Genomic DNA, 16,934 nt, shown 5'->3' with positions numbered 1-16,934 from the left:
AAGGAATAATGTCTGTGGTCAAAGCACCTAAATGCGTTGGGGGTATTCCATCTATCAGAAAAAAATCAGACGCTGATGTTAAACTAGCCAGTAGTTATTGAAAATCAGTAAAGGGTGAGGAGTTCAGTGCGTATACCCACGACGTCTCAACTCCTACTAACTTTCGCTGTCTGCGACCAGTTGTGGGAAGGCAGTTACCCTTAATATTCAGACAGAACCTTAAAGTAGAAATAAAACCGCCCTAAAAATTCTACAAGGTAAAACTCCCAACCTCGTTTGAAGATTTGTTTAAGTATAACCTGGGAGAGCTGAGACAAACCCAGCTACCTGAAGTTAGTCTTTCCGATCCGGTAGTATACCGAACAAATGTAACAAAATATATCTTTAAAGTTAGTTAATTCTAAACCAAAGATAACCTTGAGTAATTAACGACTTCTAACTTCTCCACTTCTTAAAATAATTACATATTTATTATAGAAAGTGTACACAAATTTTTATACGTCACTTCTTATAACCATTAACTTTCACTGTATTTATGATTAATTTAACATTATCCATAAAAGAATTACTATAGATAAACTGATTTTCAATAACTACTGGCTAGTTTAACACCAGCGTCTGGATTTTGTTTGAGAGATGAAATATCCCCAACGCATTTGGGTGCTTTGACCACAGACATTATCTGTTATGACTAAATGTTGACGACTTGAACAGATAATGGAAAATAACTGTTTAATTTGTAATGTTTGTTATATATAAGAAAGCTACGAAACAGGTTATACCAATAAGAAGGACAGCGTGAATTTTACACAGCATATCTAAACCTTAGATGAAATATAATTAAATGTAATTTTATAGAGAGAGAAAAAAAAAACGCAATCACAAAACAAACATCCAACAACACCGGGATACAAATCATAATGTGAGTCATTATGTAACGTGCCCTGGTTTTTGAGGTACTGGTGGAATTAAGACCCAAATTGCGTTAGGGATATACCTTCTACCCAGTATACTCTCAACTAACCGGCCTCACATGCCTTTAACAGAAGAGGGGGGAGGTGAGCAGATGTGGGTGCTGTAGCCCACAACATCCCACATCTTTACTACCTTTCGCTGTCTGCAGCCAGATGTGGGAAGGTGATTGCTCACCAAAAATAAATAAATAAAATAAAAACAATAAGAAGAAATAATTATAATACAAGACATTAATGGGGGAGACAGCAAAACTATCCTTGGAGTTAGCATTCCAGCCACCAGTATGATGTTTGGACATAAATACCAAGATGTTAAGGTATTACTATACTAAGCCTAACGTAACTTATTGGTATAGCTCCCATCCTCCACCCTTCCATGCTACTACTTAGATCTTCAATGGTTCTAAAGAAATCCACAGAGTAGCAGGTCTTATATAGGGAAGATGATATAACTACCACTACATTAATCTACCGAAAGAGATCCACACAGTAGCAGGTCTTATATAGGGAAGATGATATAACCACCACTACATTAATCTACCTAAAGAGATCCACACAGTAACAGGTCTTATATAGGGAAGATGATATAACTACCACCACATTAATCTACCTAAAGAGATCCACACAGTAACAGGTCTTATATAGGGAAGATGATATAACCACCACTACATTAATCTACCTAAAGAGATCCACACAGTAACAGGTCTTATATAGGGACGACGATATAACTAACACTACATTAATCTACCTAAAGAGATCCACACAGTAGCAGATCTTATATAGGGAAGATGATATAACTACCACTACATTAATCTACCTAAAGAGATCAACACAGTAGCAGGTCTTATATAGGGACGACGATATAACTACCACTACAATAATCTACCTAAAGAGGTCCACACAGTAACAGGTCTTATATAGGGAAGATGATATAACTACCACTACATTAATCTACCTAAACAGATCAACACATTAGCAGGTCTTATATAGGGACGACGATATAACTACCACTACATTAATCTACCTAAAGAGATCCACACAGTAGCAGGTCTTATATAGGGAAGATGATATAACTACCACTACAATAATCTACCTAAAGAGATCCACACAGTAGCAGGTGTTATATAGGGAAGATGATATAACTACCACTACATTAGTTATATCGTCGTCCCTATATAAGACCTGTTACTGTGTGGATCTCTTTAGGTAGATTAATGTGGTGGTAGTTATATCATCTTCCCTATATAAGACCTGCTACTGTGTGGATCTCTTTAGGTAGATTATTGTAGTGGTAGTTATATCGTCGTCCCTATATAAAACCTGTTACTGTGTGGATCTCTTTAGGTAGATTAACACTACATTAATCTACCTAAAGAGATCAACACAGTAGCAGGTCTTATATAGGGACGACGATATAACTACCACTACAATAATCTACCTAAAGAGATCCACACAGTAGCAGGTGTTATATAGGGAAGATGATATAACTACCACTACATTAATCCACCTATATAAGACATGAAATGTTCAAATGAGTAATTCCAGTTATTCCCCTACAATAAATTTTAGAAATTCTTTTTTTTGTATTATAATTTTGTTTTTCATATTTTCATATTTATATAAATACTTTTTATATCAATTATAAAATAATTTAAAATGTTTAATCAAAGCTTTCTCATCGAAGTCATTAAAAGTCAGTTTATTTACTAATATATTAATATCAGATATTAAGAACTGTGAATTACTACAAATCTTACAATATCTAAGAAGTTCTGAATGTATAATAATACTCTGTATGGTATTTGTTGGTTGGCCAGTTTGAATATACTTGCAACTATAAAGAGTTGTGAGGAAAATGGAGAAACGCTAGAATTACACAACGGACTATCTGTGCTGCTTCCACTACGGGTATCGAAACCCTGTTTCTAACGTATTCCTGTAGTGCTCCGTCCTCCTGTACCAATCACACTCCTGTAGTTTCGTATCCTCCTGCCATAAATCAAATTCCCATAGTGTTCTGTCCTCCTGGTACTAATTATTTTCTGTAGTGCTCTTTCTTCCTGGTACCAACCACACTCCTCTTGCAGTGCTATATATTATTGGCACCAGTCACACTTCTATAATGTCGTGTGATAATTACACAGTGCAGTAACTAGGTTTCAAAGTTTTAATTTGCTTCACTCCATTAACCCTGCGTTAGTGTTCCAGGGTTTTTACGCATATTTTGTAAACATCGGCGCCGATAGATGGCAGCACGTACATGTTTGTTGTTCTCAGTAGCTTCAGTATTTGGCTAGTTTGTGTTAAATTGTTACACTTAGTTTAGGTGGTAAAAAAGAAACAAGTTGTAATATTCAATGTTCATTTTTTAATTAATAAAAGAGAATATTTTGAATGTTAGTATTTTTTGTTTCCAAAATAACAGTTTATAATAATTTATTATTATTTAAATATTTTTAAATTAATTTTTATAATGGGGTCCGCTTGGACCCCGGAAGAGTGACTATGGAAATTTTTTTATAGAAGACTAAACCAGGGTTAAAGTTTTTTCAGTGTTTCAGAATAAACATCCTTCAATTCCAATATTCAAAATTTCACATACCAATTTTGAAGGGTCCTTTTGGGGCCTCTGGTCAGCCTGGGCACTGGGGCAACTACCCCACTTATCAATACACCAAATTTCTGACATCAATTACATTCCTCCAGTGGTAATTTCAAGTCACTGACATAGTTGATTTTACGGCTAGTCGAATACAATACAGCGCTGAACGTATATACGTGAAAAAAAAATTCTAAAATTTTGGTAAAAAGAAAGCAAACGAAGTATTTTATTGTATATTATATTGAAGTATTCGGTCAAGCACGAATTGATGGTTCTGCTCTTTAATATCTGTCTTTTCATTTCAAAATTAGGTAAGGAACGAGCCGTTGAGTACTTGTGCAAGAAAAATCGAAAAAATAAATAATTAATTAATTTATCGCTTAGCCACCAGGTGAACTACGGGGTTAATAGTAAAGGGATGATCACATAAAAGTATTGTATTATATGTCGATTAAAATTACAACTTATCAAACAGAAAGTTAACTGAAAAAACATTAGAGCAATTCCATATGTGAATAAAATTCTCAAAATACAAAATTATAGTAAACGTAATTAGCTTTTATTGAATTATATTGATAAGTGTGTAATTTCCCCATTACTCTTTAATAGTGTTTCTATTCTTACAATGTCTCCTTACAAGAAACATAAAATTAATTTTTCAGAAAGAAAAAAGAAATCAGCAACACTCCATATTTTTAGTAAGTACATTTTTACCGATAGATGACAGCACTTTCAACTCTAAACTGAAAACAAAGACGATTGATCCAATAACATTTATTTAAATTAATGTGTGGATTGTGCTTGATCCGTATTCAGCTTGTTCTGCATAATAAAAAATGGGTATAGTATAAAGATAAATTCATATAAATACAACAAATTTTCTACAAACACACTAAAAAGTTCACAAAATACAGCTGTTAAGATACTTTCTTTGGTAGGAAGACCGAGGACTGACTTACCAGTGGTTAAGATTTAAAATTGGTATTATGATTACTATCCAATTTGTGATTTGAGATGGCAGAGTAACAAGGATTTGAAAGTGTTGTATCAGTTTTCAAGGATAATCTTATGTATCCATGGATACGTATGGCAAGATGGCGAATAGTTTTGCTGATGTAAATGGCCTTACAATCACCAACTCATAGTTATGTATTTTAAACCCAAGAACGCATTGGTGTCGGAAGATTGTCTTTCTGTTGGAATAAATGCGTTAGACGGAAAGATGTTTGGAAAACAGAGGCGGATTGGCAATAAAGGACCAGCCCGGGAAATATCACATGCTGCATACTTGTTAAATAAGTAAACTTTAAAATCTGTTTCTAAGAATGCGTCAAATGAACCGGCCCATCAGGCAATTGCCCTTTGTCCCGATGGGCCAATCTGCCCTTGTTTGAAAATAACTCTCATATGGAACTGAGGGTAAAATGTTTGGGGAAAAAAAACCTGTTTATTTGTCCTTACAGTGTGAAGCTTTTTCTACTAAGATAAGAAATGATGAGATAAAACTTACATTTTTGAACCGAGCGATACTTGGATTTAGATTTAAATTTATTGTTCAGAAATCTGCGAATCATTGTGTCAAAAATATGTAGGGGAAACATAATTTAATACTAAATTGTCTCTCACAATAAAAAGGATAACGATACTTAAGATAAAAAACATGGTTTATTTATAACACAAGGGGACACAAATAAACTTTTCGCCCCCGCCCCCCCCCACCCCAGTGGCACAGCGATATGTCTGCGGACTTACAACGCTAGAAATCGGGTTTCGATACCCGTGGTGGGCAGAGCACAGATAGCCCATTGTGTAGCTTTATGCTTAATTCCAAACAATAAACTTTTCGGAATTCAACAGATCCCATCTTCAGTATCTAAAGTAAAAGAAAAGTAACTGAAATACATAGCTATAATAACAGTAATTTAATCAAAACTCCAACATATAAATTAAATGAGTAACAAACAAAACACTGTCCCTATTAAAAATGTACAATTTAAACGAATCTGTATGTTTTTCAGTGTTAGTGGAAGTTGTTTGATGTTGAGGGGTTTCTTTAATCAATAATTCCGGGTCAGTGTTGGCTTCGCAAAAATTTGATAGGTTAAGCTCGTGTCATGTTTCTTCACTACGTTGCTATATAGAGAAAACATAGGGGTTACTCATCTTTTTGTGTTTTCATGGAAATTCCCATCTGTTCATTGGTTCTAACTAGTATATGGTGTTGGGTTTTGACATTGTAGGTTTGTTTTTGAATTTCGCGCAAAGCTACACGAGGGCTATCTGCGCTAGCCGTCCCTAATTTAGCAGTGTAAGACTAGAGGGAAGGCAGCTAGTCATCATCACCCACCGCCAACTCTTGGGCTACTCTTTTATCAACGAATAGTGGGATTGACCGTCACATAATAACGCCCCCACGGCTGAAAGGGCGAGCATGTTTGGTGTGACGGGGATTCGAACCCGCGACCCGCAGATTGCGAGCCGAGCGCCCTAACCACCTGGCCATGCCGGGCCTTTGTTTGTAAGGAGGGAGGTAATATCAAAGCTGGCCATAAAGTGGTTTATGAAGGGGCTAGTTGGCTTAACTCAAGTGCAAACTGGAAAGAATCTGGAGTAGTGAATTCATTGGTAGTGAGTGGTACCTATATTATAAATTTACTATTCCTGATTCTTTCCAGTTTGTCTTTAACATCCATTTTCCTTACAAACTACTAAGACTAATGTGAATATTTTTATATATTTCCTTTTATTATCTTCCTTCGTGATTAAATGTATCTATTTTTTTTCCTGAAACCAAGTTGTAATTATTACACTTTTAACACAGACTCCCAAATCCAGTTTTCCTTGATAAACTCTTTTCTTGGTTATAAGACGTATGCCCTTGGGAAAAGGAAATCAGAACACCAGAAACGTGCACAGGGATAATAAAAAATATTCTGAAGTGTAACTTGAGCATGTATTTACCTCAACTGAGAATTTTCCTGGTTTGAGTGTTTGATGGCCCTATGTCGTTAAATTTTTACAATTTCGTGCATGGAACCTTCTAAAAGTGAGTTACCAAAATGTACTTTATCTGCTACTAAGATCATATTTTCAGGGTTAGAAGTGGTAAAAAGTAATACAAAAATCAAACTTATAAAATAATAAATAATGACTATTTTACGTGATGATGGTACAGCTTATTTAAAACGATATTCAAATTTCATCTACTCACTAAATAATAATAATCTGTTCATATACACATTATAACGTTGTTCTTCAGTTAGTAGTCCAGTATGGTCAGGTGGTTAGGGCGCTTGACTCGCAATCTGAGGGTCACGAATTCGAATCTCCATCCCACCAAACATGTTCGTCCTTTCAATGGTGGGGCGTTATAATGTGATGATGATAAAAGAGTTGGCAGCGGGTGGTGATGACTAGCTGCCTTCACTGCTAAATTAGAGACGGCTAGCGTAGATAGCTCTCTTGTAGCTTTGTGCGAAATTCAAACCAAACTCCAGTTAGCAGGCTATGTTAAATTATCTGGTGAGAATAACATAAATTCCACTCCACTTACTATAATAGTTTAGTTTATTTACTCCTTAACTTTTCTTTGCAGGCTTATACTATTTTTAATTTGCAAGTTTAAATTCAAAAAATAAAAACTGCCTTAGAACAATTATATATATAAATTGCTTGAAATTATTACTTCCACATATTTAATTACAGTGAATATATTAGCTGAAATATCAAATACAAATACTTGTTTCATTTATTTTTTACCAAATAAAAATCCATCGTATTATTAGAGGGCAGCAGCAGTCATAGCGCTCTATATTTGAATCAGAAATTAGTGTACGATATTGTTTATATGGATAAACTGTTAAGTTGGACAAAATAAGTGAATTAATATTCATTTTACAAATTAACTAGGAGAAATTAGAAAAGATATATTTCTGCCTATCAGGAAGTCTGCCTAGCGTGAGCTATTTTAATTTCAGTCGTTTTTGTTTTTCGACTTTATCAGTGAATAGTTAATACTAGTACCAGTAGTCGTTACTAACGGCGTTAGTCCTAACTCGGACCTATAACATAGGTTCTCACGAATTTAATTCTCACTCTTACTCAATAATATTAACTTCTGACCAAAGCAAGCTACCTATATAGATCAATTCATTAATAAATGTAGTTACTTTGATATATTCAATGATATTGTTTGTATGTTTTTGTAATGACAATAATGCATTGTAATTTGTTACTTTGTATTGTTTCATCAGTTGAGCACTCCACAAAAACATTTTAACTTTAACTTAAGTTTTAAAATAATGGCTCATTTGATTCCATGTTGCAACACTTAAATGATGCTTTTGTAAAAATACTTTATTTTTTTCCAAAACTTGTGCAAGTAGATGGAAACAAGATTTGATAATAGTGGGCAAGTGCCAAAGAATTGGAAGTTAGCTAATGTCACTCCTCTTTTTCAAGGGAGGTAATAAAAATTGTCCCAGTAATTATAGGCCTATTCATCGTACATCAGTTGTGGGGGAAAAAATATATATATATATATTTGTAAAGTCTGGTAAAAGATGTTTTGTAAAGTCATTTAATAAAGTTTAGAATTTTATTGGATAGTCAATATTGTTTACAAATATTTTGACATTCTTTGAAAAGCTTACTGCTTAGGTAGATGAGGGTAAGGCTGTAGATTTGGTGTATCTGGATTTTCAGAAAGCCTTTGACAAGGTGCCACATAAAAAGGCTTGGAAAAAAAAAGTGTGGAGGATAAGTTAGCTAATTGGATAGAAGAGTGGCTGGATGGAAGAAAGCAGAGGGTTGTTATAAATAAGAGTTCAGTCAAACTGGATTAATGTCACTAGTAGGGTACCTCAGGGTTCAGTTTTAAGACCTTTGCCCATTCAAGCCGTCTCCAGCCATTATTAGTCTCAAAGTGGGTTCCTCGTCATCGAATTTGGAGTCTTCCAGTGTCTGAGATGCAAAAGAAGTTACCAATGTTAAAGGCAATACAAGCTGTGATGATCAGTTAGGGGGTGACTGCTTAGTTGCAGTACCAAAAGACAATGTAAACATTTATCTGAATCTAGTTTATAGATTGTCCTTGGGCAACTGATTTTTTATTTTTTTAATTTACAGTAATTATGAAATATGTTTAAGGGAATTCACCATTTGAAGACTGTCTGTGATGTTTCCTTATTATTATTATTATTATGTTAGTTGTTTCACTGTGATAATGCTGAAAGATAATATTTTGGCATTGTGGTGTCTTTTGTTTTTTATATGATGGAGTAACATTGTTAAGATATTTAGTGAGCTTATGAAAACAGTCTGAGGGATAAATTTTTTGTACATTTTATTCTGTACTATAAAAACTGAACCAATATATAAATAAGTGCTTAAGTTTAGAAGTATTGATAATTATCTGGATTTCTAATTTGTTGTACAGCTACCAACTGAGTTTATTATTTAGTGAATAAAAATGTTAACAAATTATATGGGACATGCTCAAGTCAGTGTGTATGTGTTTCATAAGATGAATTTCAAATCACATGAAAGTTTTTTATGTGCCAGTGTTTTTAAATGCACAGAAGTTTAGGGAATTTACCAGTTGTTACTGATAAAAAATTTTACCTGTAACTTTCTGCCAGGATTTTCCTTAATCTTTCTTTCATGTTAAGTAACTTTGAACGGGAATTGATTTTCAACATTTTTTGGAGAAGGGGGCTAGAAATGAACTTATGGAATTTGAAGTTGCCACTTGGGATATAACTTTTGGAAATTAAAAACAGTTTAAGAAGTATTGATAACTACATGATTCAATTCTGGAAAGGCTTCATAATATGTGTATGTAATATATTTACAAATTATATGTAGAATGTGGCACCTACCATCTACTTATTAAGGATTTAGCATGATAGGCAAAGGTTAGTCTGTTATTTTTATGTAGATATCATTTATCTACCTGCAAGTTACGATTTGTTGTATTTTAGGTTATAGAGTTAATTTTTTATAGTAACCACAGTTGTTGTTTTTTTATCCTAATACCAAAAAATTTTTTTACACATGTGGTTTTATTTCACTCAAAGTTATTTGATATTAATTTTTTTATTTGTATGTTTAAATGGTAAAGTCTGTGACATAAAATATTATTGTGGAAACATACAGGAGAAATTGTAAACAGTGTGTATTTTATAATGTTAGGTACAGAAAGCATGTTTTTACACATGTGGTTTTATTTCACTCAAAGTTATTTGATATTAATTTTTTTATTTGTATGTTTAAATGGTAAAGTCTGTGACATAAAATATTATTGTGGAAACATACAGGAGAAATTGTAAACAGTGTGTATTTTATAATGTTAGGTACAGAAAGCATGTTTTTACACATGTGGTTTTATTTCACTCCAAGTTATTTGATATTAATTTTTTTTATTTGTATGTTTAAATGGTAAAGTCTGTGACAAAATATTATTGTGGAAACATACAGGAGAAATTGTAAGCATCACTCATTCTTACTTTATTTTGCATCAAATTACAGGAAAGAAACATAAAACTTCAGGTTTCTCCTTGAAAGTTACCCTTACAATAAATATGCTGGAATTGCCAGAAAATCTTGTGAAATCTCTTGAGCTTCTAAGAACTGGTCTGGAGTATTGTTTTGAAGAAGAAAATCCACTTTTTGATGGTATAAAACAAATTAAAGAATTCAAGGATGTTCAACAAAATAAATACAATGAAAGCTTGAAAGGTAATTATCTTTTAAGATAATAATAGAAAATTAGCAAAATCAACTGTGTTCATATACTGTAACCAGAACAATAATATTTTAGAATATTGGATCAGTCGGGCTCACTTCTTACCTGTATTGACTTGTGGTAAAATATAGTAATGGTAATGTTGAAATACATCAGATCTTGGAGAGAAAATTCCAAGTTGCGTGACATTAATCTTTGATATATCGTAGTCATTTTCAAGATAGTTTTAAAAATATTTACATTTGAAATGTACAGAAAACTTTTGTAACCACTTATTTCAGTTCTGTCTTAATTTAGATACCCCAAAGCTAATTTTTGAATTCTTTGTTTTATTATATCTAATTGACCAGTTCTCTGGATGTCATGTTGTTTCCAGTTAGAAGTATTTAGTTTTTTCATCCTGTGATTTTTATTTCTATTCCTGTGCTTTTATAATGGTGGTCTGGTGAGAAATTCTTGTAAAATAATTTCAAATTTTTCTTTAACATTGGTGTTTTTTTTATGTTTATTAACAAAATCAATTAAATATTTATAACTAAAGTAATAACCACAGTAGTTTGAAAGTCAGTCTGTAGTTTTATAAAAAGGAAGAGAAAAGAAATAGGATCAAAAGGTGATGGTTGTTTGTTTTTTCAAGTTTTAATAAAACAACTTTAAAAGTTTAAGGAAAAAAACTTTGGTTTCTCCATTCTCCTTTTTAGTGGCGGCTCAAAATATTTCAGTTTATTATGAAACCTTGCTATTCAAAACTCAATAGGACAAATCAAAGTTGACAAGTAAAATACTGAATTTAGTAAGTCTAAGAATTCCTGGTAAAACTTAAGCTTGTGAGGTTTGATTTTTGGCACTGATCTATTTGATAAAATTGGTTGTTTCTACGTCCTAGAATATGGATTGAAGGGTTTATGAAGATGAGGCTATACCTTTACTGTCATACACATATCTTGTAGTAATGAGGCAACTGTTGTGAGCCATCTTTAGCAACTGTTTACCTGCCTCAAAAAGTTCAATTCAGAAAATATATGAAAATAAAATGAAGAAAAAATAAGTCTTAGTTGTATTTTATGTTGATTTGGGAAATGCCAAAAGCAACATTTTAATCTTAACCTAAAGGTGGTTGTTTCATCAAAATATGTTCACCTTGATTATCTTTATTTAGGTTTTGACCTTATAGAACTTTCATGCTTGAGCTAAGAATTATACTGTGTATTCTACTTATCTCTACGAATAAATATAAACTGTTACACAATACTAAAGAATTGTTTATTATAATTGAAATAATATTACACTACTTTAATAGTGTGTTATTTATTATTGATGTTATTGTTATTAACAGGTGGAAGATTTTTTTTATTAAGCCCAATTCTCAGAATACATAAGGACAAGTCTTTATCAGTCTGTCATTTGTATTAAAACAGTTCACATTATGATTTACTTCTTACAAAATAATATCTATGTTTTCCAAAAACTTATATTTTATGATAATAAATGATTGAATTCTCTGATTTATCATAAAGCTCTACAGGCACGTTGTCGAGAAGAACAGAATAAACTGAAAGATATTTCAGTCCAAGAAATATATAATAAAAAAATTGAGAAACTTCAGTCAGAACTCAACTCCAAAAAGGAACAGTTAGATAAGATTAAAGTTGAGTGTTCAGAGTTGAAAGAGGCAATAAAACAGAAAGAAGAGGAGAAAAAGCAACTTGATAAAAGATTACAAGAAGTGAGAGAGAAAAAATTGGAGACTATACCTGCTTTAAGGTATCAGAATTTGAATTTTTTTTTTTTCATTGATGTTTTTATGAAGACAAATAGCACGCTCATGTTCATCTTATTTTATGAAATACGATTTTAGGTAAAATGTTTGAGCATTGATTCTGCTTAAATTCTTACAGTTGTTCTCGATTAATTGTAATAAGTCCCAAATAATTACTGAATTACACAGGTAACTGTAGAAAAACACGTTATACTAAGAAGTAAGAGAAATCATGTTATATCATGACCTTTAGCAACTTGTATACTGTTGTTTTTTTACCTTACAGAAAAGAATTGATGCTGTATACGAAAATAACTGGCTTGAGATGGGACTACGACAGCTCAGAAGATGAAATTAAAGGTTGTATCCTTTACTGAAATACTATTGCTTTAAAACATGAAATCACAATGTTTACCTAAAGGTCTGTTGTCCTGTGCTATCTTTCTATGAGAGGTAATTGACTACATGGTTATTTTGTATATGAACAAAAATTAGCACTCGTGGTAATTAAACTTTCTTCAAAGGCATAATATATATTTCTTGATTTTATTTGTTCTATGTGCTGAATTTCATCCGCTTTTTTATTCCAAAACTGCATGTAGTTATCTCTTCATGGTTGTAGAAAAGTATAGGACTTTTTTACTCTGGTTTAAAGTATCGGTTGGCAATGATTAGACTTTTACAGATTGTTTCCACTCGTGATCCACACAGATGGAAATCCTTTTACTTTCTTGAGTTCCTGCAGTTACTCAATAGGTTCTGTGCCTTTTTTTTAATTACTGGTATGAAACATTTACTCTTCAAGCTGCAGCTTTAACAAGCATTTTAGATATATAACTTTAGAACAATGGAATCCTCTTCTTCCATAAGAAAAAAAATGCTTTAAATTGTAGGTTCAAAATATATCTTACTACATGTAGTATCTGGGGGAATGTGTTGTTTGAGCTATTTTCTCTACTGAGATTTTTTTCAAAGTGAACACCAAATTCTTTTGCTTCCACATTCAGACCACAATAATATTAGTGAAAGTCTCAAACTCCAAAACCCAATTTAGCATTAGTAGGGCAAGCAATGGATTTTTGTAAGAATTTTTCATTAGAACAGGCACTAAATCAAAATGTACTTTGTAGGCAAATAAGAGTAATAAGCACAAATCAAACAGGCAATAAATATCAAGTCTTGAAACTTTTTAAAGAGTAAGTTACTTTAACTCAAATGATGGATTAAATCAGTGCCACAAACAGTTGAACTGAATTATTTTTTCTACTTTGTTAATTGTGAAAAAAAATGTTTCTTAATTATTTCTATGCAATCAAAGTGAAAGTGGTCAGTTCATCTCACTGCCATCGTATTCCGCAGTCATATTTTACACCATCAACCATTTAGTGAATATAAAAGGAAGAAATTATCCTTTCTAGGTAAAAATTATTTTTGGTTAATCAGAGTAACTAACCCTCTCACTATGGGTAGGTCAATATGCACATATCACAACTTTTTACAGAGTTACCTTACAAATTTAATTAAACTGTTTTGTTATCATTGTATGCGAATAAACTTGGCATTAAAACATAGTTAATAAATCAAACTTTAATATTATTTAAGTTTTAAGTTCTTACTTTTGTAAGGAAATATTTAACAAATCTTCATTCTTCCCTCGTATAAGTATTGTGAAATTTGCTCTTCAGGAGTTCCCCCCTTCTCTTATTTACCACTTGTGTGTTTAATGTAGTAATACCAGAGAGGACTTGACTTATAAACTGTAACAGAGTAAGATTATCGTGAATGATATAACGTACAGTCATCAAATTAATGAGTGTTTTATCAGAATGTATACACCAAGAAATATGTCATTATTAAGTTTACAATTAAGTAGACTTTTCTTGTTTTTAAGGGTTTTAGTTTTGGTTTTTGTGGCTTACGACGAGTGATACCCCGTAAGTTGTCCTGTTATCATGTATCCTACATTTTGTTCACTGTAACTTTAAGTTTGAAGGTTGTGTTGTTAAAATCAACGTTTTGTACATATCCATTTTTCTCACGACAACTTGTACTATCATTTACTCCAGCTGTTTAACGGTCTTTTTTTTTAAATTTATCTGTAGTTTTCTCACTACACTCTTTTTCTATATGTGTATATTTTTATAATAACTTTCCGTTTATTTATCTCTGGCATATATTCCAGTTTGTTGTCGTTTTTCATGATTTTCCCTCTAATTTTTGTTGTTACAGTTTGTATTGTTCATTATGACTTCCAGTTCTCTCTTGAATTATAGTTGGACTTGTGATATCCTTCAAAGATTTGATGATTTAGATTTTAAATAGAGTATATTTGATGACTAGTGTATTTAGGTTTGTACTCATATTAAACAAGCCATTTTATTCATTCTTTACTTTAGCTTACATGGTTCTTTGTCTATACGAGGACCCGTGTTTGTTTATAGTAACTAAATAATTTTTCTTATACCCTGATTTCATCACTGTCAAATTACCTACATTATGGCACATATTTACAATAATTGTAATGGTGATAATGAAAACTATAATTATTAGACTTACATTTTGTTGCCAGTTCTGTGATTTACTCAGTTTCCTTAATAAAAACTACAGTAATTAAGTCAAATATTGAAGTGAAGCCGTTCTCTCTGAATCTTAACCAGAACTCCCAGTTCTTTATCACCAATCATCTGTGGGACCTCATCGGTAGCCAACAGTGATTTTATTCATCTTACTTATTGATAAGATACCCGACTAACATTAACTAACTATCTCGTTAGTCACTGACAAGGTTCTAAACTCCTTGGAACTTTTACTACAATGTCTGATATGGCAAAAGATCCATTTTTGTATTCTATTTATTGTGACCTAAATTAAAAATTGCTTCTTATGAAAAGTACAGAAAATGATAGCAACCAAGAAAAGTGTAAAGTAACTGCTCAGCCAAATTGTGATCAGATTTATTTTTTTTATATTGATGTTGATGTCATGATTAAACTGGTGAACTAAATACGACATAAAATTAAAAAAATTAAAAAACAAACAAATGCACACCATTTATTCATACAAAATAGCCCCAAAAAAGTTGACCCCTTTGTGTGACTTCTTTAATAATTCTTTAAAAAAAAACATTATCCAAATCTGTAGAATTGTGTAAAAATGGTAGAAACAGATTATCAAAACAAAAGATCTGAACAAGATTTTAACTTCACTTCATACCAATGGTTTTGATTGTCTCTATTATCTGTTCTACATGTTTACCTACCACTGACAAGCACACCTTTTCTCATAAGTATGATATGATTGTTTGAGATAACACCCTTGGTTTTTGGTGCTTGTCTCTACTGAACTCGTTAAATACATGAAGAAAAGTGTGAAATTGTATTAATTGATAACACCCTTGGTTTTTGGTGCTTGTCTCTACTGAACTCGTTAAATACATGAAGAAAAGTGTGAAATTGTATTAATTGATAACACCCTTGGTTTTTGGTGCTTGTTTGTACTGAACTTGTTAAATACATGAAGAAAAGTGTGAAATTGTATTAACTGAAGATGTGTTATGTTTGCACAGAGTAAATGATGAAGAAATACTGCAAATAATTAACAATATTAAAAACTTCAATTTCTGTACTTTATTGTGTATGCGAACAAAACATCGGCAACAACAGGCTTTAAAGATTAGAGACAAAAAAAATATTCGCAGATCAGATTTTTGAGTATTAGAATGTTAGTGTTCATAATTTTGAATCATTAAATATTGGTATGATAATGTTTACTTTTAGCAGAAACTTAATAAGGGTCATTGTCTTTTTTTTGTGTGTGTTATTTGTTTTCAACTCTGTGATGGAAATTATCAGTTTGATATAGTTAGTCAAATAATGGTTGCAGTGTTTCATCCACAGAGGAGGAATAAATGGTAGCTTTAGGATCCAGAAATGGTTTTTGGTGTTTGATTTCATGGTTTTGTACTTCAGATGTGGAAGGTTAAGTATGTAAACGCATACTACTAGTATTCAATATTTTATTTTTACTTTACATTTTAAGAAGCTTCTGATATTAGTTGACATATTTACTTGTGTTGTATATTCAGAGTAAAAATGTGTGTATATTTTACTTGCATGTATAACTGTAGTAGCAAGCATAAATTAGTTACATGTAACTTAGATAAAAACTTGTATGCGTGCCAAGCTCCCGTTACTGCAAGCTTTCGTTTCATATATTTGTACATGACAATTACTGTAATATGATAATATTCAGTTTAGCACTTTTTAATTAGATACCGATTAGACGAAAATGTTTGATGCATGTTTTAAAGACTGAGGTATATAATGTTGATATTGAAAGTAATCAAATGTGTATTGTTTTTTATCACTTGCCAAATAAAAGTGGCAAAGAATATTAATCAACTTATGCTACAATAAAACTAATATTTGTACTAAACTATATATATATTTGACTTGTAGTGTGCTAATCACGGGATCGAAACATTTCGGTGAACACACTCGCTGCTTACTTATAATCTTCATACTTGTTATAAATCGACTCTGTTAGTAAATAAACCAGGATAATTCAGTGTAAAGTTTGTTAGGAAAAAAAGTGGTGAAAAGGAACACAGTAAAGAATGACATTACTACCCATACGTATAGAGATTTGTGATTTAACTGAAATATATATATATATATATCTAACGTTGGGGATATCCCATCTGTGAAGCAAGATCTAAAATGCCGAAGTTAAACAAGTTCACCATCATGGAAAATTAAAGCAAGTGAGTGCTTAAACTCACAACGTCAAAACAAGGGTGAATAGGTGAGTGCTTAAACTCACAACGTCAAAACAAGGGTGAATAGGTGAGTGCTT

The 16,934-nt window shown here is 32.0% G+C and overlaps 1 protein-coding gene and 1 long non-coding RNA gene across 2 annotated transcripts in view; one reads left to right on the top strand and one right to left on the bottom strand.

Moving 5' to 3' along the window:
* Nucleotides 1-5,348: 5,348 nt before the first annotated feature.
* Nucleotides 5,349-16,934, bottom strand: part of LOC111086720 — a 16,987-nt gene continuing 5,401 nt past the window's right edge. The window contains exon 3 of the long non-coding RNA XR_002611446.1: nucleotides 5,349-5,449. This is a non-coding gene — a long non-coding RNA (uncharacterized LOC111086720). The remainder of the gene's footprint in view (nucleotides 5,450-16,934) is intronic.
* Nucleotides 7,376-16,471, top strand: LOC106463235 (kinetochore protein Spc24-like). Its single transcript, XM_022390677.1, has 5 exons — nucleotides 7,376-7,533; nucleotides 10,098-10,314; nucleotides 11,839-12,085; nucleotides 12,367-12,443; nucleotides 14,688-16,471. Exons 2-5 carry the CDS (start codon nucleotides 10,158-10,160, stop codon nucleotides 14,792-14,794), a joined length of 588 nt encoding a protein of 195 aa, XP_022246385.1. The 5' UTR covers nucleotides 7,376-7,533; nucleotides 10,098-10,157; the 3' UTR covers nucleotides 14,795-16,471.

This window comes from Limulus polyphemus, unplaced genomic scaffold, assembly GCF_000517525.1.
Source record: "Limulus polyphemus unplaced genomic scaffold, Limulus_polyphemus-2.1.2 Scaffold1355, whole genome shotgun sequence".
Lineage (NCBI taxonomy): Eukaryota > Metazoa > Arthropoda > Merostomata > Xiphosura > Limulidae > Limulus > Limulus polyphemus.
Note: the sequence above shows the minus strand (reverse complement) of the source record. Positions and strands in the feature narration are given on the sequence as shown.

Coding starts and splice junctions, on each gene's coding strand:
- LOC106463235 (XM_022390677.1), top strand. CDS start 10,158: ATGCTGGAATTGCCAGAAAATCTTGTGAAATCTCTTGAGCTTCTAAGA. Junction 10,315..11,838: donor ATACAATGAAAGCTTGAAAG/GTAATTATCTTT, acceptor TTTATCATAAAG/CTCTACAGGCACGTTGTCGA. Junction 12,444..14,687: donor AGAAGATGAAATTAAAGGTT/GTATCCTTTACT, acceptor TAAAAACTACAG/TAATTAAGTCAAATATTGAA.